This window comes from Pleurodeles waltl, chromosome 1_2, assembly GCF_031143425.1.
Source record: "Pleurodeles waltl isolate 20211129_DDA chromosome 1_2, aPleWal1.hap1.20221129, whole genome shotgun sequence".
Lineage (NCBI taxonomy): Eukaryota > Metazoa > Chordata > Amphibia > Caudata > Salamandridae > Pleurodeles > Pleurodeles waltl.
The window spans coordinates 1194609291-1194630934 of record NC_090437.1 but is presented as its reverse complement, the minus strand read 5'-3'; the positions used below and the strand labels follow the sequence as shown (position 1 = coordinate 1194630934).

Below are 21644 nucleotides of genomic sequence, written 5' to 3'. Positions count from 1 at the left end.
AACAAGAGTGGAGGGATATGGGTGAAGCTGATCAGGATGTTAAAATGGTGATGCAAGTGGTTTTGCTGGAATGATCCAAATGGAATCCTGGAGAGGAGCTTGGTAATAAGTACAAGCGTGTGTTTGATAAGTTGTCCATAGTTAATAATTTATTGTTTTTTGCTAAATCCTTGGTGGTACCCCTGGGTATGAGGAGTAAAGTTTTGAGTTTGGCACATGAGGGTCACATCGGAATGCAAGCCATGAAAAGAAGTTTTAGAGAAAGTTTCTAGTGGCCAGGTGTTGACAAGAGTGTGGAACACTTTGTTAGAGAGTGTACTAATTGTGCTATCAGTGATAAATTCCAGGTGACTGCTCCAAGTCCTGTGGAAGCTGTTAAGGTTCCTGAAAAGACATAGGGTAAGCTAGCAATTGATATTATTGGACCAATGTACTTATTGGATAGTATTTCAGAATATGGAATAGTTGTAATAGATTGTTATCCGTTGGCCAGAAGTATAATTTGTGAAGGTGCCAAACACTAGCAACATAATAAAGTGGTTGGAATATATTTTTGTGAGGGAGGGTATTCCGGATGAAATTTTAACAGACAATGGCAGTCAATTTATATCTGAGCAATTTGAGGAATGGTTAGTATTTTTAGGCATTAAACATACCAAGACTTCCTTGTACCACCCAAGAAGTAATGGTCTTGTGGTAAGACTGAACAGAGTAATAAAAGATAATGTACAGTTGTCTAAGGTGAGTAGGTTAAATTGTAAATCTGAAAATGAAAAATTGTTGTGGGCAGTACGTACTACTAATAATGCTGACACACAAGTCTCACCTTTTGTATTACTGCGCGGTCGCATTCCTTCTTCCAAGTTAGTAAGAGAATGGATGGGACAATTTGTGGTACCATGGGATAAGGTTGTTGATGTGATGAGAAAAAGGGAGTGTGCACAAAAGAAGTATGTCCAAGCTCATCACTTGATAAGAGGCCAGAGATTCAATTGTAAGGAAGGGGATGGAGTGAGAGTAAAGTGTCCAAGAATCATTTCAAAAGGACAATCAAGATTTTCTGGAAGGAATAATATAGTGCAAGTGAGAGACCGTGCTGTGAAACTGGAGGATGGCAAATGGTGGAATAAAGACAAAATGTCATTATCCAGAGCTCCGGGTCACGGGAAAATTACCAACGCCACAGTGGGAAGGGAAGATCCAAGTATACGCAAATTTCCCACCAGATTTGTTCGACCACCTAACAGATTTGAGGATTATGTTATGGACAAATATTGAAAGTTCTTATATTCATTTGTAGTAAAGTATATAGATTTGGGTAGTCCTATGGGTATTATAGTACGTTCTTTGTTATTCTTTAATTTGTTATTCTTTAACATATGTTTATGTTTAATTATAAGTGGGAAATATGTGTTGGGTTGTGTCTTGTAGAGCGCTACGCTCTCTGGTGCATCATGGATATTGTGTTGTATAATGAGAATGCGGGTGAGAACAAGATTTGATTGGTGCGGTTGGGCCTGGGGAGTCGGGCTGGTGATTTGTATGGAGAGGAGGGCTGTCTCGGCCTGCTGTTACATAAATAAACATAACTTAACCTTACCGGAGGCTCTTCCCTTCAGTCATCAAGAGTTTAGATGGCATCTAAACATGGCATCGACATGGGATGTTCCTGTGATCTGAAAATGCCCCACCTTTCAACAATCGAGAATTCAGAGATGATCTCAGACATCTTAATGTGAAGCATCAGAAGAGTACACCTCGTTGGCCATAGGCCAATGGCTTGTTGAACGTTTCATGAGTACATTGAAGAAAGCTGTGCAGCGTGAGGTATTGGAACAGGTCAACCTTAAAACTGTCTTGAATTCTACCCTGCAGCTTACCGTTCAACCCCACTCTTGACCACAGGTGAAAGCCCTGCCACTTTGATGTTCGGGAGAGCCATGACGACCGAGGTACCTCAATGGACCAACGGAACGTCAAGTACTGAGAAAGAAACATATAGTATAGACTAGAATTGTAAAAGGAAAATGACACCCTATGCAGACAAGCAACGCCATACAAAGAGCATTGTTTTCACTAGAGGAGATTGAGTGCTTGTCCATCAGTCAAGAAAACGTAAGTCTGATGCTCCATTTGATGCTGAGCCATTCCATGTTGTAACCAGCACATGGTGACTGCCCAGCGTCATGGGAAGTCCATTATGTGAGATTCCTCCCATTTCCAACAACCTCTGACTGCTGTTGCTCCTGTCTCGCCAATGCAGATCATGTACACTTCTATTGCCAGTTCCCAGTTTCGGAAGACAAGATCAGGACGAGTAATCAGAGCACCATGAAGGCTCATCGATGAACTATGATTGGGTATATATATTTGTAAAAAATAATAATATTTTATTTAACAGAGAAGGAGATGTAATGTTGTGTGAGTTATTAATGACAGAACCATTTTGGCTCCTGATAAACTCCGTAGAACTGTGACATAAATGTTAGAGTGTGGTGAATTGAATGCAGGTTTAGAATGTTGAGTTTGCGGTTACACGCAGATGAATAAAGACGTGTAATACTCAGCTCCGTGTGTGGCATCGTTATTGGCTGGTACCCCAGCGGGGGAAGACACTACACCTGTCACAATACCCTATACTCAGTGTACATACAGGCCACTTGCTACTGCTCACCAGCATGTGGAGGAGTAAGGGCGGGCTGGTCCTGTGAGAGTGACACATGCTCAACCAATGAAGATATTTAAAAAATCCCCACGTTCACAGAGCCCTGTATATAATTATTTACATATGGCTGCTCTCTGAGACGGGTGCCAATTTTCTCCCAGTGAAGGGGGGTTAACAACAAAGGGCCTGAAGGCCCACCTAATCTCCTCAGGCCCTGTCCTTTGCTTAGCCTTGCAAGAGGAACTGTGAGTGGTGAGTGGAGAGGAGGCATGGTGCTTCGGCTTGGGGCCGTAGAGACAGGAGAGGAGTTGTTAGACTGTCATCTGGCAAAAGAAAGTCCGCTGCAGAGTGAGGGGCTGCATTCTAAAAAAACATAACTCCCAGAAGTCAAGGACTTGTTAAGAGGGGTGGGGCAGTGCTTAATGTGTCAATAAAAACGTGCCTGGGCCCAAAGCCCTCCTCTTAAACATGCAGCTGCTGCAATTAAATGTGCGAGCACGGAATACTGAGGCAGCGTAATCCTGAAGCCATCTCGGGCCTCTTCGATCCATTTATAGCCAATCCCTGACCGTCCAGCTCACTCGTGCAGCTTTCTGCTTTCTACCTTTGGGGCACTTTTTCGTTTTTCTCTTCCTCCATCTTTACCATGTGTCTTTTGCTAGCAGCAAATGCTTGAGGCAGAAAAATAAGTGCTGGTGCTCAAAAATAAGTGCTGGTGCTTAGCACCGGAAATAACAAGCACAAATTAAGCACTGGGTGGGGGTTGGAAGATATACACTTGACTGCGAAGGTCTCACTAGTAAAAGTTCACAAAGTGTATAAAAGATCAGAACAATGGTGCGTGAGGGGCAAGAAAAGTGATGTGTGTTTCGCCATCTCCGAACTCTAAGGACACACTTAAGTAAACAAACAGTTGTAGTAATATTAATAAACCGTTCAAGAGAAGAGGAAAAAATATTTATCATGGCTCCTTCGAGCAGCAAGAAAGAGGCCTTTCTACGGTGCTCAATAATACTTACATGCCTTGTCCAGTGGGTATTCGTTGATATACTCCTATCATGGGATTTGTGGTTTTTCTTAAATTTTAAAAATTATGGACACCGTATCTCCCTATTTGTGTTATCGTGTTCTTATTGTTATTAAACGTTACTCCAAGTTAAATGAAAAGGAAGAGCGAGAATGATTCATAATATGAAGCCACTGGTCCTGTCTTAGAATCCTGATGCGAAACTTGAAACAAAAGCCAAGAAAAGCACGACTTAAGCCAGGACTTCTCTCGCCTAGCCTTTATTGGTAAGGTTTGAGCTATGTTTCGGATTTTAAAAAAAAAGAAAGAAAGAAAGAAAGTGATCCTCATTTGGCAAAACAATCTATTATATTAGCTTTTTTTTAAATAGCAGTTTCCTGCTGCACCATCAAAAATGTTCGTTAAGTCGGTAAAACCTAAAAAAGACCAATATGGGACAGGTTGAGGGTTATGTTCGCTGCAAAAGGTAAACACTGGCATATCTCTCTAGTATATTTTATTTATTGCATTTACAATGCATTCGAAGCACGCTGTAGAACATGTATCTCAGGTGCCTGTGGCACGGGCACAGGGGGTGCCTAGTGACGGCCCCCGCTGTAAGAGGCGCTTTCTGAAGTGACCGGCCTCTGTCCGCAGGTTCCTCAGCCCAGGCCGCCCACTAGAGGGCAGCGGGGAGCCCCAGAGCAGGGCGGGCCTCCAGCGACCCGAGGCGGGCGGGGGCCGGGACAGAGCGCCGCTCAGCTGCAGGACTCGGCGCTGGCACCCGCCGAGGCGCTCAGAGGCACCCCCGTGCGCCAGGGCATGAAGGGCCAGTCCGCGAGCAGAAGGCGCGGTGCGAGCCGGGCTCCCGCCAGCCCAGCCACAGCCTGAGCGATGCTGTGCCGGCCCAGCCGCCCTTGATCATGGAGATTGAAAACATTGTGGCCAACACGGTGCTGCTGAAAGCCCGGGAAGGTGAGCGGGGCTGGAGGCTTCACCTCGGGTCCAGATTCGTGCTCCGAGGGCGGAAGCGGGGCGCCTGGGAGGGACAAGGGGGTCCTTCATTCCTTCCGCAGCGGGGTCCCGTCCCCCGGCCGCGGTGTCGCTGTAGTGCGGCGGACGGCACCAGCCCGGCGGCTGGGACCCCTCTTCTCGGGGGCGCTTCTTAGCGCTCGGGGAGGTCTGCAGCGGTGCATCGCGGAGCACGGACCCGGCGGTGTGTGATGCGCATACATATTGCACGCGCTCCGAGGGGGACTCTGCTGCCCGGGGGTTTCAGTTCGCATCTGGGTGCCCAGAGGGACTGACTTGTGCCCACTCCGGGCTGCTTCCGCACTGGCAGCGGTATTCCCCGGTACTTCATGCGCACCTTTCCCGGCTCCCTCCACCCCTTCTTTCACCTTTACCTGTTGACTTCGCTTTCCTTGTTGTTTCCAGCTCCAGGGCAGTTGTATAAACCTCACAGTGATTGTTGTCCATTGCCGAATACGCAGCTGGCTGAAATAACGTAAAATGCTTCGGCCTCGTTGCCGGCAGAGGTTATGGACGCTCACATAATATTTAAAGAAGAAATTCATGGAAAAGTAGGTTTAGATAAGTCCACCGCCCCAGTTTAAATGCCTGTTTTTTTCCTGTCAGGCACTGTTGTTCAAATCATTAACCATTAATACATGCATATGTCAAGGGTTTACTCAGTCGTCAAACACTGGATTTAACCGATAGAATGCCTTTAAACTATTTGAATTGCTGAATGGGAGTTTTTGTCATCCTCTGGCTTAGAAGGCGCCCAGTGATGCGTCTTTATTTAATTTATGAATGAGGGCCTGCAGGTTGTTTTCGCTGAGCCAGCTTGCATGCGTGCTGGCGGTACTCAGTCCATAACATCTGGAGTCATGCACCCGTATTACAGGAGGTAAAAGGCAGTTTCTGCTCCGAGGGCGTCCGACTGCACACTCCTAGGGCAATCCCTGCACCATAAACAGTCTCTAGTTACCTGCTCGGTGAGGGACTTTCCTGTCCTCAGGAGCTAACCACCTGAGTACATTTACTTAGGCTGGGTGTGAGGAAATGACCAGAGCATGGTTGACTTTATTCGTACGCAGTTTCTCTGGCGTTCATGCTTCGGGTATAAAACTCTCGCACAACTTTACAGGGATTTTCAGTGAGGAGATCTCTGGAGTTGGAGAAAAAAAACTTTCAATGAGCTTCAGAGAAGTTAGGTTGTGCACCTTCCGAGCGATGTGAAGAGACATCTATGTGCTTCACACCCAGTGCTTAATTTGTAAATAAAGAGGTGCCGGTGCTGAAAGCCCTTCTCTTAAACACGAGACTGCTGTAATTAAATCTGCCAGCACTGAATACTGAAGCAGCATAATCCTGAAGCCATCTCGGGCCTCTTCAATCCATTTACAGTCACCCACTGCCCTTCAGCTCATCCTGCAACTTTTTACTTTCTCCCTTTATTACGCTTTTTTGTTTTGTCTTCTTCTGTCTTTCCCGTTTGTGTCTTTTGCTCGCAGCAAATGCTTGAGGCATAAGAATAAGCCCCGGCCCTCACAAATAAGTGCTGGTGCTCAGCACCGGAAACAACAAGCACAAATTAAGCACTGTTCACACCTTAAGTATCACCGTGAGTGAGAGACATCCCGGTGCTCATCTGTATTCACGGAGCAGGATTCCTTCTGTGAATAATTAAGTCCAGCTGAAAATGCAGAGATGGAGGAGGCGTCTGCATTTACATTGGCAAAGTCATGTGGTCATAACCCTGGCCCCCTAAACCGAATAGGGCTGCAGTGCCAAAAAGTGCCACTTTGGGGAAGGCACATCTCAGACAGTATGGGACTTACGTCTGCTTTCCCTGATGGTAGAGCAGGCACTTGCACTGTGGAAGCAGTCTCTCATGAACAGCTGCCAACCTTCCATTGGTTACTGAATGACGAGCAGTGGGTAACCTTTCAGTGCAAACTCTTAAGATTAAAGGGGGCTGGCACCCTTTCACCGGCCTCTAGGAAGATGGCAACCTCTTATCATCCCTTTTCCTTGTGATTCACAAGGAAGCGCATGGTTGATATTGTGAGTCGGAAAGACATTTGCGACTTAGTGTGACTTTGATGCATCACATTTTTTTTTACATCTCATCCTTGCAGTCTCTGCCACTTCGTACAGAGCAACCTTTGCCAACGTGAAAACCTGTTAATGCTTCACGTTTCCTTTCTCAACTCTGTTTCTATAACATGTTAGTCTTGGCCCGCAGGTTCTGAGGCACTGCTCCACTGTCTTGGCTAGGTTCATGCTACACAAATACCACATGCATACATTGTGAGTTCTGTTTCCATTCGCTTTTTAATGTTTGGCTCAAAAGACCCCCACCCCCCCAAAAGGTGTTTTTTTTTTTTTTTTTTTTAATATAGAATGAGCTTAGCCATTGACGCACATTTACTCTCACATCTTGATTCGCTTGCCATCAGATTTTTTCAATGATTACCATCTGCAAATAATTTCCTTTTAATCTGAATAGTTCTGTCACTAGCAGCCGGTGCAGTGAAGTCACAAAGGCAATTGGGGGTCTCATGGTCCCACCCACTCTTTTGAGAACAACTGATCTGTCATACTCTTCTACAGCACTGTGGGTGCAGCCGGAATCTGACATTCTGACACAATGGAGGATGGGGTCTGTGTGCCCCTCACCGCCTCCCGGGGTGCCAAAGGATGAATGTTTCTCACCTGTGTGAAGGCTGAGTTATTTAACAGGGCACTCGAGCCAGGAATGCTGGTTGTGGCACAGCTCAAATGTTGTTTAATGGATAACTTATTCAACTCAGCAAGAGCTAAAAGGACAACGACATGGTTTGTGGGACGACTTAGTGGCGGCCAGCGCAAATACTCTAACTGTGGAAGGGGTAATATTTACTATACGTGACAGCAAAACTGTTTCTAAGCCTTGCAACACTGAAAATACCAGAGGCTAAAACAAAACCATTGTGTTATAGAGACTTATCTAGCACGTGCTCTGTTGCTAGCATGGCCTTGCATTGCTCGGGCATCCTGGAGTCGATAATTTTTCAAAAGTTTTACTAAGTTTTTCAGTGTAGGATAATAAGCAGTGTGGCTGTGGATGATGTACTGCTTCTTGAGTATGTTTGGTTCTTGAGTATGTTTGGTAGTATGTGTGTTACAGTGAGTAGCCAGAGGTCTTTACCAATGCAGGTACACGCCATCTGAGAAAATCCTTATATGCATTGGCCGGCTTGAGGTAAGAGTCTGAGGCAATTGAAAGTATGGTTTCTTGTAAGGGTCCACAGTGTGCCCTATAAGAGTGGGGTCTCCAGTGGCTATTGGTTTTGTGTTAGTGTGTTATGTGTTGTTAAGGGCTGGTTTACTGCTCGTGTGGAGAGGGGTGCTGTTTGAGCTCAGCAAGACCCTGCTTTGTTGGATTCATGTTCAGTCTAATGTGTTTTGTTGGTGGTTGTGAGCGTTGCTTATTGTGGTTAGTTGTGAGCCTGGTGATGGCGATCAATATGGATTCTCTATGCTGCGCTGAGTATGTGGTTAGGATTCTGTTTAATGATTTCTGTTGTATGCACAGCAACATAGTAATACTGGTCACATCTGCCTGGCACACTTGGGTGCATTCCCGTCCAGTGTGCCCTGTTGTCTGTGGAGTTTATGATGATACATGCAGTTGTGATCTTGCTGATATCCAATTATATGGACTACCTGGGCTACTTTGATGGTGTGCAGGGCTTGAGCATTGGAATACCCAACCATATAGTGTATCTGCACTTCGACAAATACCTGAGAGGTGTCCTGTTGGTTCCTGTTAGATGCTGAAATCTGGTGTCTGTATGTTCTGTCCACTAGGATCTGCTGGGTGTATGATAGGATTATCCAATGGGAAATATATATTTTTAGATATCTACAGAACTCCAGCCTAACCACAGGGACAACACAATGTTGGGTGTCTTTACACCAAAATAGTGTTAATAATTGAAGGCCCACAAATGTAGATGGTAACATGCGCAAGGCAGGAATATTATCTAAAACTAGGCCAAATGTTAAAACATCAGTTAGGGTAGCAATCAAAGTTAGGTACATGGCCACTTGTTCAAAGTGGGAGAGAAAGACAATAGTTCCTAGCGGATTGAGCAGTGTCTGGGGATGATACTTCTGAAATTTCTGCTCTATGGAGTGTGGAGAGTTTTAATAATATTACATTTTACTTGCATTTCATTATACTTCTTTAATATTATTTTGAGTACTGGAAGCCAGTGTAGATTTTGAAGTTTTTTTTCTTGCCATCAGTTCAAATTCCCTGTGCCCAAAAAGAGCTCTAGGTGTCTCATTTGGCGTATGTCCGAGTCTAAGTATTTTCAGTGCAGTACAGCTGAGAAAAAAAAGGTCTTGTACCTGCCAGAAAGGTGTTTAGGGCACATTTCTGGGCCTTGAGTTATAGCTGATGTGAGTAGTCGAGGAAAGCGAGCAGAAGCACAGCAGTGGCTTGAACTCTAGGGGAACAGCCAAGACGGATAACATGCATTTTAGGATTTTGGGTATGTTTGTTGGTAGTTTCATTACAGCATCTAGCTTTGGTTCCACAATACGATCTAGCTTTAAAATGCTTTCTTGAGGTTTTTTTGTGTTTGCTCTTTAGGTTACTTCTTCCAGGCCTGCAAGCTGGGTTGCAATCTTTTGTCGACCACTCATTTCCACATCTGTGGATTTTAGTTTTAGCCGGGTAGAGGTTGTGATGATTTGGGGTCATCCACCGCAAGCAAATTTGGAGGTCATGTTGTTGCGGATTCTTCTTCTTTTGATTTTCTTTATTTATTTTTTATGAACTCTTTTTTTTATTAAACAGTGCATAGCATACAGTCATCATCCTGTATACATGGAGTCCAAAGCACACAACACCATAGAAGATAGCATTATAAATAAGCAGTATCAAAGTCCCTTCCTTTCCATAGGGGGTTTTAACAGTCTTGCACGATATTGCTTCCTCTTGAGAAAAGAACCCCCAGTCTCTCATTTCCACCCGCCCTCCCTCAAGTTCCATGAAAGATGTTCCATGGCCCCACACCCCCTCCCATTTCCTGGGGCAGCCTCTACTTTGGTAAACCACCTGTTGTGCCCTTTCACACCGGTCCATATCTGTTTCCCACTCCGCCAGATGCGATGGTTGGGAAGCACCCCATGCCCAACCACGTTCCGCTTGGCTACTCCTGCTGCAAGCCACAGCCATATTGGTTGGTACCGGGTCCAAAAGGTTTTTCCCGTTATTGGTAGGAGAAGCCATCCGGGATCACTAGGGATTGGCACACCCAGCACCCGAAACATTTTATTCACGACCTCTCCCCAGAAGAGCTGTACTTGGGGACAGTCCCAGAGTATGTGGTAGTGTACCCACCATCCCGCACCCTCTTGTGCAGAGCCCTGAGTTCACTCTTCCAGTCTTTTGAAGTCTTACCCTGGAGAAGTAGGACCTATGCAGAATCTTGAGTTGCGTGAGGTGAAAGCAAGCATATTTAGCTATTTTGCATGCGTTCTTGAGGGCCTCCGCCCAGTCACCATCATCAAAAGTTCCTATGTTCCTTTCCCACGCCTCCCCCAGGCCCCCATGGGATCCAGTGAGTTATTGATCAGTTTATTGTAAATGGTGGAGAGCGCATGATCCAGGATTGGCTCTGTAAGAACCCAATCTTCAAGTGGCGTTGCCTCTGTTAGTTGCTCCCCTTTCACTATATGTCTCGGGAGCGCATGAACTAACTGCAGATTTTTATAGCACTCCGAGTCCATCATTTCATATTCCTGCTTCAACACCTCCAAGGATATGCATGTATTGCCCCTCCAGAAGTTCTATACCAATTTGAGCCCATTTGGAGAACCCTTGCAGGTTGCTCACCTCCCTTAATAGGTTGCTATCCCAGAGCAGAGTCTGGAAGGTGAGTGCCTCGCCCTGCTCAGATAGAAAGCTGCGTCCCACCAGGCTTTCACAACTGTCCGGGTGTGTGTCGGGATGGCCGTCCCCGCTGTCTATTGTATAGGGCCCCTTCATATACCCTCAGGCCCACTGCCTCTCTGTCAGTCCGATAGGCCAGTTCTCTCTGGTATGCGAAGGCCCAGTCATTTACCAACACTAGTTGCGTTGTGCACTATAGTAGTGCGTCTGGGACAGCCACCCCCCCCTCGTAGTCTCCCATCTGGAACTTGCTCAGTGTGATTACTCCAGTCCATAACAGTGCATGGACTGCCTGATTAATTAATGCAGTATCCTGAATGGTCCCCAAATATTTTGAATATTTGCAGTAGTCTATTTACAGAGAGGGTTGGGTTGGTGACATAAAGCAGCTCATTGTCTGCATATAGGGAGATGCGTTCCTCCTATCCCTCTGTTCCCGGAATCCCCCATGCCGCTAGCAGCTCCAGAGCCAGCGCGAATAGCTGGAGGGCAAAGACACAGGTCATTGTCTCATTGACTCTTACCCTCACCAGTGGTTTGTAGTATAACAGCTTGACCCAGTTGCAAAACCGCATGCCAAAGCCCATCCTTCGCAGCATTGTGAACAAATAGTCCCACTCAATGCTGTCAAATGCCATTTTGGTGCTAGAGCCAGGAGGACTGCTGGGGTATCTTGTGGGAACTGTGTCATATGTAGTAAGTACCCTGTATAATCACCTTAGATTGAGGTGGATACTCCTTCGAGGCATGAAGCCTGATTGGTCTGGGGGAACAATGCGGCGATTTCCTTTTGCAGCCTGGTCGCTAGGACTTTGGCTGGCCAACGCCTTAGCTGCCATGTTCAGGAGGGATATTTTTCGGTACGACCCACAATCCGTTGCCCGTTTCCCTCTTTTATGTATTACCACAATCATAACCGTATGTTGGTCCTCAGGCAATTTATAGTTTGTCAATGCATCACAGAACATATTTTAGGTGTTCGGCTACCTTTCCTACCAGGCCCTTGTATAATTCCACCGGGAGCCCGTTAGGCCCTGTCACTTTACCCGACTGCAGTGCATGAATGTTGTTGATCTTCTTGAACATTAGAGTGATCTGTGTGTCATTCGGCATAGTTGTAATGAGATAAAAGGCTCGAATCAGTCCAGGCAGAGGAAATTATTGAAGAAAGGGGGAGATAGATTTGAGCCCAGAGGGCACACAATCTCCATTCTCGTTGGCGGCTCTCTGCTTTTGCAAATCCTAACTAGGCTGGCTGAAATCTCTTCCTCATAAGCTGTGGAATGCCATGTCTATTACTTTCAAAATGTATAACAATTTGGCCTGGTTTCTTAATGGAAACCACGATGCAGTCTTTGGGCGTTAAATGGTTGAGTCAGTTTGAAAAATCCAGTTTATCTGGCCAGCTGTTGTGAGCAAGAAGTGCTTATTTTGCCAGCTGCTTCTGAAGTCCATGTGATGCCTGTCAAACTGGCGCGCTGCTGCTAACAGAAGTAGACAGCAAAACCCGCCATAGCTCGAGCGTATCCAAACTTCTAAGATTTGCTCCAAGTAAAGTGAAGAAGTGAGGTCACACATGAACAGAATGTTTATCACTTCGGTGACTGGAGGGCAGCCCGTAGAAACCCGCAGGGTTGCTTTTAGCCTGTGTTACTTCTAAGACAGGCATTGTGTGGGCTCAGTTATAGCCTATTTTTTTTGTTGCAGTCTCTTTGACATATGTTCAACAGAAGGATTGTGAAATACGGTGCACCCGGGGATTGTGTAAACTAACTGCTTCTCCTTTGATGCCCTGGCTGCATTGCGAAATCGAGGCACGTTTTATTCCTGTTATGTGCACATAATTTTTTGTGTTGACTGGTAGTAATGAAGAAAAAAATATATGTTTTGTTCCATGAGGACCCTTTTTTTACACGTTGTATCTTCCTGTAACCTGCAGCTTATGTTCAGATGTGTAGCTTGGTTAGGAAGATTGGGCGGGGGTGGGGGGGTCTGAGCTTCAGTTTTTCCAACAATTAAGCCGGCATATAATGTTAACATACATTATACGAAAATCGGGGTGCATGAGAGGGGCCTAAGGGGCAGAAGGAAGAGAGGGGAATTCGGATTAATAGGAGTGCTAAGAGAGAAAACACACTATTTGTAAAATAACCAACATTTTTGAGGGCTTTCAAAACAGAAAAACAGAGAGGGAGAGAGTGTGTTTGTGCTTATACCTCTATGAATGTAAAAGTTCCTCGTGAAATTCAACAAACGTCCCCATACTCAACTGAAAGCACCTGCACCCAAGTAATTACCAGAAAATGTATTGGGGGGGGGGGGGGGGTTGGGGGTGAACCAACCAAAACGCCCCTGCTTGTTATGGGGATTTGTAAAGCACTCATCACCCGAGGGGTATCCAGGCGCTGAGTAAGTCTTGTTTTTATTTCTAATACAAACGAATCCTTTAGAATTTTCTGAGAGGGCCGTAACTATATTTGAGTGTAAAAGCTTACTTTCTGAGGGCCAGAGAAGCGCTGTTACGGTTTTGAGTTCAAGTAAGCAATGCCCTTTCCGCGGAAGAGCAGGACACCGGGCTCTGGCTAGGCACCCCCACTGTTCTGCTGCTTCTCCTACAGCATACTTTTAGCAAAAAGGTTGTGTTTTAATTTTGTGGGCTTATATATAATTTCCCCCAAAGTGGTGTGCATGGTTATTGTTAAAAATAATGATACAGTTAACTACGTGCAAACTACTGTTTTACCCTGATTCCGCAGTGGAATTCTTTTCTGTAATAACAATAAAATGCATTCTTTTAAAAAAAAAAGTTTCATGAGTCCACTGGAGTTTTGCATTAGTGTAACTTTCCTAGCCAATGCCAGCAGCCGTTTGTATTTAAGGTGACCATAAAGAATATTTACTTGATTAGAGGCCCTGATGTATCTAAGGGCTTTTATCCGTTGTGTCTATGGGCAAGTGTGTTGATGCATATGGACCATGGTCCTTTCCTAAAAGCACTCTCACGTGCAAAAAGAGTGCAATCAAAGACCGATGCCAGCTGCTGTGGAAAAGGCCGCTTTAATTAAATCGCTCCGCACTGGGGAGCCTGGTTCCAAACCTTCAAAGGCTAACATCAACTAGGAAGCCAGTATAAAGTCCACTTCAGCCCCATGGATCCTTCTGTAGGTGATCCAACCAGAAGGTCACACACACATGTGCCGGAAGTACTACTCCCCTCCTAAAAATGGCCTGCAGAAAGGCTCAGGGCATTGGTTTCCCACGGTTCCCTCTTTCCATCCTCCCACTCTCTTGAATTGGAATATTATGGTTGTCATAGAAATGCAAAGCTAGTCAGTTTTCCGGTTGCACTCAGAAGCTGAGCACTGCCTTCATACTGACAGAACTACGGGTTTACTCCCTACAGTACTGTCATAGAGCGACTCAGCAGAAAAGCCCAGTTTACTAAAATGGGTAGCCAAATCACAATTTTTCATAATCTTATTGTCTCTCTTGATGTTGAATGCTGCCTCACTATATCTATCGCACATTTACATTGTTGGCCAGTTATGTTGTTCTAGGTGTTTTCGTCTTTATCAGGCAACTTTGGAAATTAATACTGCAAATATATATGTTTTTACTGGTATCCAGTGCTTACTTTGTGTTTGTTATTTCTGTGCGGAGCACCGGCACTTATTTTTCTGCCTCAAGCATTTACTGCGAGCAAAAGACACACATGGGAAAGACGGAGGAAGAGAAAAACTAAAACGCGTCACAATGGGAGAAAGCAGAACGCTGCAAGAGTGAGCTGAAGGGGCAGGGAGTGGCTGTAAATGGATTGAAGAGGCCGGAGATGGCTTCAGGAATACTCTGCCTCAGTATTCCGTGTTCGCACATTTAAATGCACCAGCCGCGTGTTTAAGAGGAGGGCTTTGGGCACCGGCACGTTCTTATTTATAAATTAAGCACTGCTAGTATGTAGCTGGAAACTGCTCAGTGCTTCTATGTTGATATTTCTTTTTCATTAGCTCTTCGCCCCCCAAAAATAGTGTGTTAAAAAATATATATACAGTTGTCGGAGACCATGCTTGTACGATTACTTTAGTAATATAATTTCTAGGTATAAACGCGTGCGTTCTTTTCCAAGATGGCAGCCTGGCGGAAAGCCATTAGCGTATAACGTGAATTTTTCATGAAGGGAGGAGTGGGAAATGGTGCGGTTGAGTAAAAGCCGCATTACCTTTTACGAAGCGTATGAATATTTCAAAGCCGAATTTACATTGTCTTCTCTCAGACACGAATTTGCGTCCTCTCTTCCGATGGGGCAGCTAATGGCTCGCCTTGGCCGGCAGCACATCACATGTGCGGGCCCATGAATGGGTCATGGAGATCATCATACTTTACAGAGCTGCCCCCCTTTTATGGAGAGAAAAAAGGGGGGTGGAGAGGGGCTATCACGTGTCTACGACCCTCACTCCAGGCGAGACAGCCAGAGTTTTCCCAAGGAACCGGAGATCAGTGAATCAAGCCTAAACATGTATCTTTAAACCAAAAGGCTGATCATAAAATGCGAGATGGCAAACGACTGATTGTTATTTTACAAATTATATACACATTTATTAGTCATTTAAGATGTTTTTTTTTTAATAAGAAATGGCGCTATAGGAAGTATAACTCGTCCGCTCTGTTGAATTGGTGCAACCAAAGCAACTGGCCTATACTTAAGGAAAACGCTGGGACATTGCAAGGCTCTTAACAAACCCAGGAGGAGGTATACGTTTCACCAAGCGCTGGAGAAAGCTCCTTAATGAGATTATAGAGTTTTTAATAAGACCCTCTTTTAACTCTTATTATTTAATGTATAGTGTGTGATTTTAGCTTTTTTTATACATATATTTTTTTTCTTAATGATCGTGGGAAACGGCTGTGTTTTATACTATGGGCAAAAAGCACATTAGTAAATTGAAAATGTTGTCGAATGGTGCCTCGCCGACCTATTGTGCTTTTAGAGTGGCGTCAGGGAACTTGGGGTGCCCCCCTGAAAAGTACATCATCCGAACCCACTCAAGAGCATTCAGGCCAGGTACTGAGCTGAGGGGGGACATCGAGCTCAGGGGCTCCCCACACCGTGGCTACCGCGAGGGCCATTGTTATACCACTGGGCTCGTATGAAGTTCAATCAAATGTCTGCAGAGAGTGGCAAGATAACTTTGTCTGCCTTTAAGATATATAGCATCACACTTTTTCTGAAAGAATTTAACAGCTGCTAAGTCACATCCTGGGGTCTACGTGACTCGATGACGAATGAGTTGGAGGAAGGACTAGTAGGTAACTTTCTTGGGGGGTTTGTTTTGGTTACGTTCTCTGCAGGTGCTGAATTTGGGGCTTGTGTTACATGTAGGCTGTGACCCTTCTTGTTAGACCCCGTTTTGGATACAGAGCAAGCAGCGTCTACTGGCCTCAGCCATGGGGTCTGGGGCCATTTGCCTCTGATGACCCAGGGCCTGTCCTACTATGGGTGTGCAACTGGGCCAATTGCAGCCCTTTTAGCACTTGACTCTCAGTGGTTTTGAAGCCACAGGCTTTGCTGGGAAGTTAATGGAGTACAACCAGCTCATCACAAAAAAACACCCTATAGCATGATAACTTAATTGTCCAGCTCAGTTCTTATCTTTATAAAACAGAGGTACTTCAATACATGTTGAAACAATACTACATGCTACAAAAACTCAGGTACTCAAGAGTCTCTGGTGCATGGCCTCTGTTCTGAAGGCAAGGCAACAACCTATGCTCCTCCTGCCCCCACTCCTTCACACCTTAGGGTGTGGGTCTCAGACACACGTACACTGCTTCCCTCCCACCATCTTAGGCAAGTTCTCAGCCTCTCAGTTTTATGTCTATCATCAAATGCAAGTCTTCTCAGTAGTTCTTGGCCAGGCCTTTGAGTATGGAAGTCTATGCATCATCCGTGTGCATGAAAGATGTGCCTGTACAGGTGCACAGTCCCCTACTCCAATACCTGGAACAGATGTGGGGCTGCAGGGGTCAGTCCAAGGACAGCGGAAGTGAGGGGTGTGGCTGTCTTTGGAATGGTGGCCATCATTGGGGCACATAATGAGTTGGCTGGAGGTTGGGCCCTGTGGCTCGTGATCGGATTCTCCTCCACTCGGGCTGGTTGATGAATTGAAAGCTCAAGTGGGCAGACCTTAAAGAGGTTGAGATGGCAATGCACTCCATTTCTGGTCTTCAGTGACAAATGTTGGGCTGCTTCTAGGTGCTTCACAATTCAGCTGCAGTGATGTAGTCTGATCGGGTGCACTGCTGGTCAGCGTCTCTGACGGCCACCCAGTCACGTGGGCATACAGTAGACCAATATCTGAATGCAGCAGATTCAACTGCAGTGGCATAACTCGCTCAGGCACCTACTGGGCAAGGTCTAACCACTCAGTCATTTGGGCTTACCGGGCAAGTGGCACATGCATGCCATCAGTTAATTTTTCCACAGTGCAGACTTCTTTGGCAAGTGCCATGGGCTGCAACAGTCGGGGTCCATTTCAGGCATATTTCAGACAAGTGGCATAGACTAGAAGCAGGCAGGTTTTGTTGGGGATATCCATTTGGGCACACATCAGCAAGTGCTGGGGATCCTTCGATTCAGTTAGGGTGGCAAGCTTCGAACCTGGAGCACGCTGGTCATGTTCTTGGGAGTCTCTGATGAACTGACCCTTAGCTCCAGGTCAACTGCTTTTGTCCACACAGGCAATCTACTTTTCCTACAGGGTTGACTCGCTCCTTCTATCTTCTCTCAGACAGTTGACTTCAAGGTTTTTTGGAACAGGAGACAGTTCTTCCTTCAGATCAGGCTCCAGCTGATGTTCACTCACCGAGGGAAGCCGGCTGTCAGGCAGTCACCAACTCTGGTTGTGCAGTAGTCCTCTAGCTGCTCTGAAAAAGCCCTCGTTCGTCAGAGAGAGCTTGGAACCGGAACAGTGGGTCAACAGTTTCCACTTTTATACAGGTATTGGAGATATATAATCTCAGTCTGCACTTTCACAAGCTGTTTGGACCACATATTCCTTCATGTGTCCTTCTCAGGCTGACTTATATAAATTATTGTTTTCAAAAATACCTTATTGGGTTCCCAACACTAAAAGCAGAGAAAACATACATTATATAAATATTGTGATAGGCATAAGGTATGAGTACAGCCCAGTTGAACAACTCAGACAGCCTCAACAGAGCGATTCTGTGTTTTCTTGGTCACATTTATTTAATTGTATTCTGGGACCCCATGTGATACTAAAAGTCTCCAGCATAGTGCCTGGCCAAACAATTAAGTGAGTTGTAAGGACAGTTGAGATATCGATGCTGGATCTTCCACTGTTGTGAATGTCCTGCTCTATGGATAGCAGGAAGGAAGGGGGAAGCCTCTGTGTTGGAGAAAGTGAGAGTTGGCTTTAGGGTAATTTAGACTTAAGCCAGCGCAACAAAAATGGGGTAATTAGTGGCAGTAGAGCTCTTCTCTCCTTTCAGAAGGCTGGTGAGCCAGAATGGGCCAGAATGATTGACCTGACCACATGGTGGCCCAACAGCACTGAAGATGAAGCATCTTTTTGGTGCTGCACTGTGGTGTGATTGTACGCTTACAGGATCTGCTATGGAGCAGCCATATCCAGCCAAGCTGGCGTCTGGATATCTGGAGTGACAAGGTACATGCAACATAAAATAACTCTGATTGACCGGCCTGTGACGCTAGCATGCAGTAACTTCAATCCTACAGAGAAGTCCTGATCTAATTGGAGTAGGACTGTTAACAGAGGTGATTCACCCTGAGCCCAGCATGAATAGTAGATTAAATAAAGGATGCCAAGGGACGCATGGAGGGGTTCGGAGACCTAATAGAAATTAATTTTTTATGTAGTGCACCAACTAGTAGACCTACTTTTGAGTTTATTTCTTATGACTATAATTCTGATAGTTCTCAGTTAAAGACCTTACTAGGAGAGATTAAATGTATTTGCATATGAACAGAGCTTTGCAACCCTAAGAAAGGGACAGTCTCTTTATACTAAGAAAGAGACCCAGTGGTGGAAAGTTTGACAGACCAATGGGCCCTGGGAGAATTCGGATGCACCGAAATATGGGGCTGGCAGTTGCGGAAGGTTTGTATTCTGAATTATTTCACTAGGCTTTTGGGACCTCAGAAGGAGTTGGTTGAGAAGTGAAGCGAGATGCAGGGCTTAAAGATACGGGGTGGCACGTTTTCTTATTTCTTGTATATTCCCCATCCCACTTCAGACTATAATAGAATAGATTAGATGGAATCGATTCGTATTAACATAAAAATATTTTTTTAAGGCGTACGTAGGTGGGAAGAATGGTTAAAATACTTGATGTTTTATGCTTTGTATCTCAGAACATATTTAATGGTACCACTTCCTTATTGGTAAGGCGTAATGCAATGAACCCTAGCTTACCTGCTAGGGGTAAGAGACTAAAAAGCAGATACAAAGCAAGAAGTAAAGGTTTTCCTGGTTGTATGGTGTCCTAGAGCAGTATGCATTGTAATGGGATTAACCACTAGTGCTAGCATGAGTTGTCTTGTATAGATAGTATGGAAACTGAAAGATACACATACATAGTCCCTCAGTTGATAGTAAACCTTACAATCTTGCACATCTCAATAACCTTTCACTGATTCTCTTAATTAATGTGCATAAAGCTGGGTGGAAATCTACCCAACTACCTGAAACACAAATTTCTCATCACTGCACATCATAAAACAGAATGAGAAATGTGCAATGAGTTGTGGCTTGCAAGTTCAGAAAGTACTAATTAGTACTATGCCATATTCTTTTAACAGTTCTACCCTTGGCCCTTAACCACATTTGCAGTTTATACATATGTATGTGTAGTGTTTTATGTTACACTTTAAGCGTTCTACATGTGCTGTGATGAGAACGTCCTTGGTAAAACTGATGTGCACGCTTGCCCTGAGTAACCCAATAGGATGTAAAAAAGGCATCATGATTTTCCTTTGGCCCCAGCAAACAGGGAATCCTGCCTGAAGTGTACCACGAGAGCAACGGCCTGGTTCTGAGGTCAGGAGAGGCCCCAAACGTGTACTCTCTAATGGACCCAAGATTATTGGGATATGTACTAACAGTGGTGGCAGCTTACTGTTTTTTAATCTATAGTATTGGACAGGCCGTTTTACCTGTTGAAAGTGAGAGTGCAATAACTACCTGCTCCTGCAAAGCTGCTCATACAAAGTTTTAATCATGTCATGCCTAGACACAGTGCTGACATCCCCTGTGTAGGTGTGTATGTATGGTGAATTGTTGTTTGCGAGTGTATGAATGTTGAACTCGGTGGAATCCGTTTTTAGATGCCCCTGGTTTGACATGGCATAAGATGGAGGTTAATATACAGTCTCCATAGTGGAAGGGTGTTTCATGTATTCCTGAGCTGGAGGGTGAACATAGGTGCAGAGGTGTGCAGAAATGGAGAAAGGACTACCTTGAGAAAATCAGTGGAAATCTTTTTCAAAGAGGACTGCTGATTAGTCCTTCCTGAGAACTGCCGTTTAGTTGATGGCGGGGGAATAGTGGTAAGCCAGCAGATTCAGCTGTTAGAGGGAGACAAGTTTCTGGGTAGGGGTTCAATCACAAAAAAACGGTTCCTGGACTTCAGGCAGTGAGTGGATCTACATTCCCTGTCCAGGAATTCTCTAGTAAAGGGGGACCAAACTCTCCCACTTTGTTCTAGCTGCCTGCTTCTTCACGGACCAAGAACTAGGAATACTTGGAGATCTGCTGTGATCCAGGGTGTCTATGGCTGACAGCCATTCTCCCAGAGGTGAGGGGACATCACCTCAGGTCTGCAAAGTTTACTGGAAACCTGTGAGTTTGCATGAGATCTTGGAGCCCAAACTGTACATCAGAATGCAAGGTTGGCCACTGACTCCCACTTCAAGGTGGAGTATTATTTTCATACAGGGATTATAAGCAGATAAATGTTCGTGTAGCCTGACATAGTGATACTCCAAAATTAGTCATTTTTTTGCACTAGTGATTCCAGTATTTGTTTGCCCTGGTAACCCCATAACGAACCTCTTTTGTTTAATGCAACATTAAATTTTACTGCTGGGTAGGTAGTTATTCTCACATCTCACTTGGATGCAGACAAAATGTGTCTCAAAAGAAACCGTTCTTTAATGAGAGGGTTGCATTTCCACTGCCCATTGTGAACCGAAAACCAATGTGGCACAGAAGCAAAATCTTAAACCTTTCAGTATTAATCTGCAGTTGGGCACTCATTTGGGGTCCACTCAGACAGCGGCCCGTCCATATGGGCTGAGGGGACTTCCCCCACCTTTTTCCTGGCAAGAAGAGTGCCTGTTAGGCTGAACAAAGCTCAGCCCGACAGTCATTCTTCTTGTTCAGGTTAGGCAGCCAGGAGCTAGACATGCACTAAATGCTGATGCTCCTGGTTGCCAGAGCTGAAATTTGCCAGGCTGAGGATTTTACAGCCAAGGTATGACCTCCTTAGCCTGGCAAAATTGCTTCGACCCGCTACCCCCCTCACTCATGTGACGAGGGGGAGAGCCACTGATTGCCTCAGACCTGGGTGCTTCAATTTTAAGCCCTGAGGCACCCAGGGCCGGATGTCAATCAGTGACATCTTGTCACAAGAGTGTGGTGGGGTCAGCAGTCTCACCGACCACATTCCACTCTGACACAAGTGCGGGAGTGCTGCCTTCACTCATTGGCTGATCTTAGGTTAGCCAATGACGTAAGGCAGAAGCCCCAAACCTCCTGGAACCACATGGGCTTCCCTCGCTACAGTGAAGGTAAGTGTTATGTTTTTTTTCTCGCTACAGTGAAGGTGTTATGTGTTTTTTTTTATGTTGGGGGGGGTAAGGGGGTGTCTGCCTGCCTGTCTAGTAAAATTACCAGCCACCACTGACCCACTCCAAGACATTTGCTGGAATAAGGAGAAAGTCAGTGGAGTCACCAAGTAGCTTTTAAAGAGTGACGCCA

The 21644-nt window shown here is 45.3% G+C and overlaps 1 protein-coding gene across 2 annotated transcripts in view; it reads left to right on the top strand.

Annotated features, from left to right (window-relative positions):
- The first annotated feature begins 4357 nt into the window (after positions 1–4357).
- The window catches only part of GRK4 (G protein-coupled receptor kinase 4), a 327289-nt gene continuing 310002 nt past the window's right edge, over positions 4358–21644 (top strand). Inside the window, exon 1 of one of the 2 annotated variants that reach the window (XM_069203507.1) lies at positions 4358–4646. In XM_069203507.1, coding sequence (XP_069059608.1) covers positions 4595–4646 — 52 coding nt within the window. In that variant the 5' untranslated portion in view covers positions 4358–4594. The remainder of the gene's footprint in view (positions 4647–21644) is intronic. The other variant, XM_069203503.1, reaches the window with a different exon arrangement.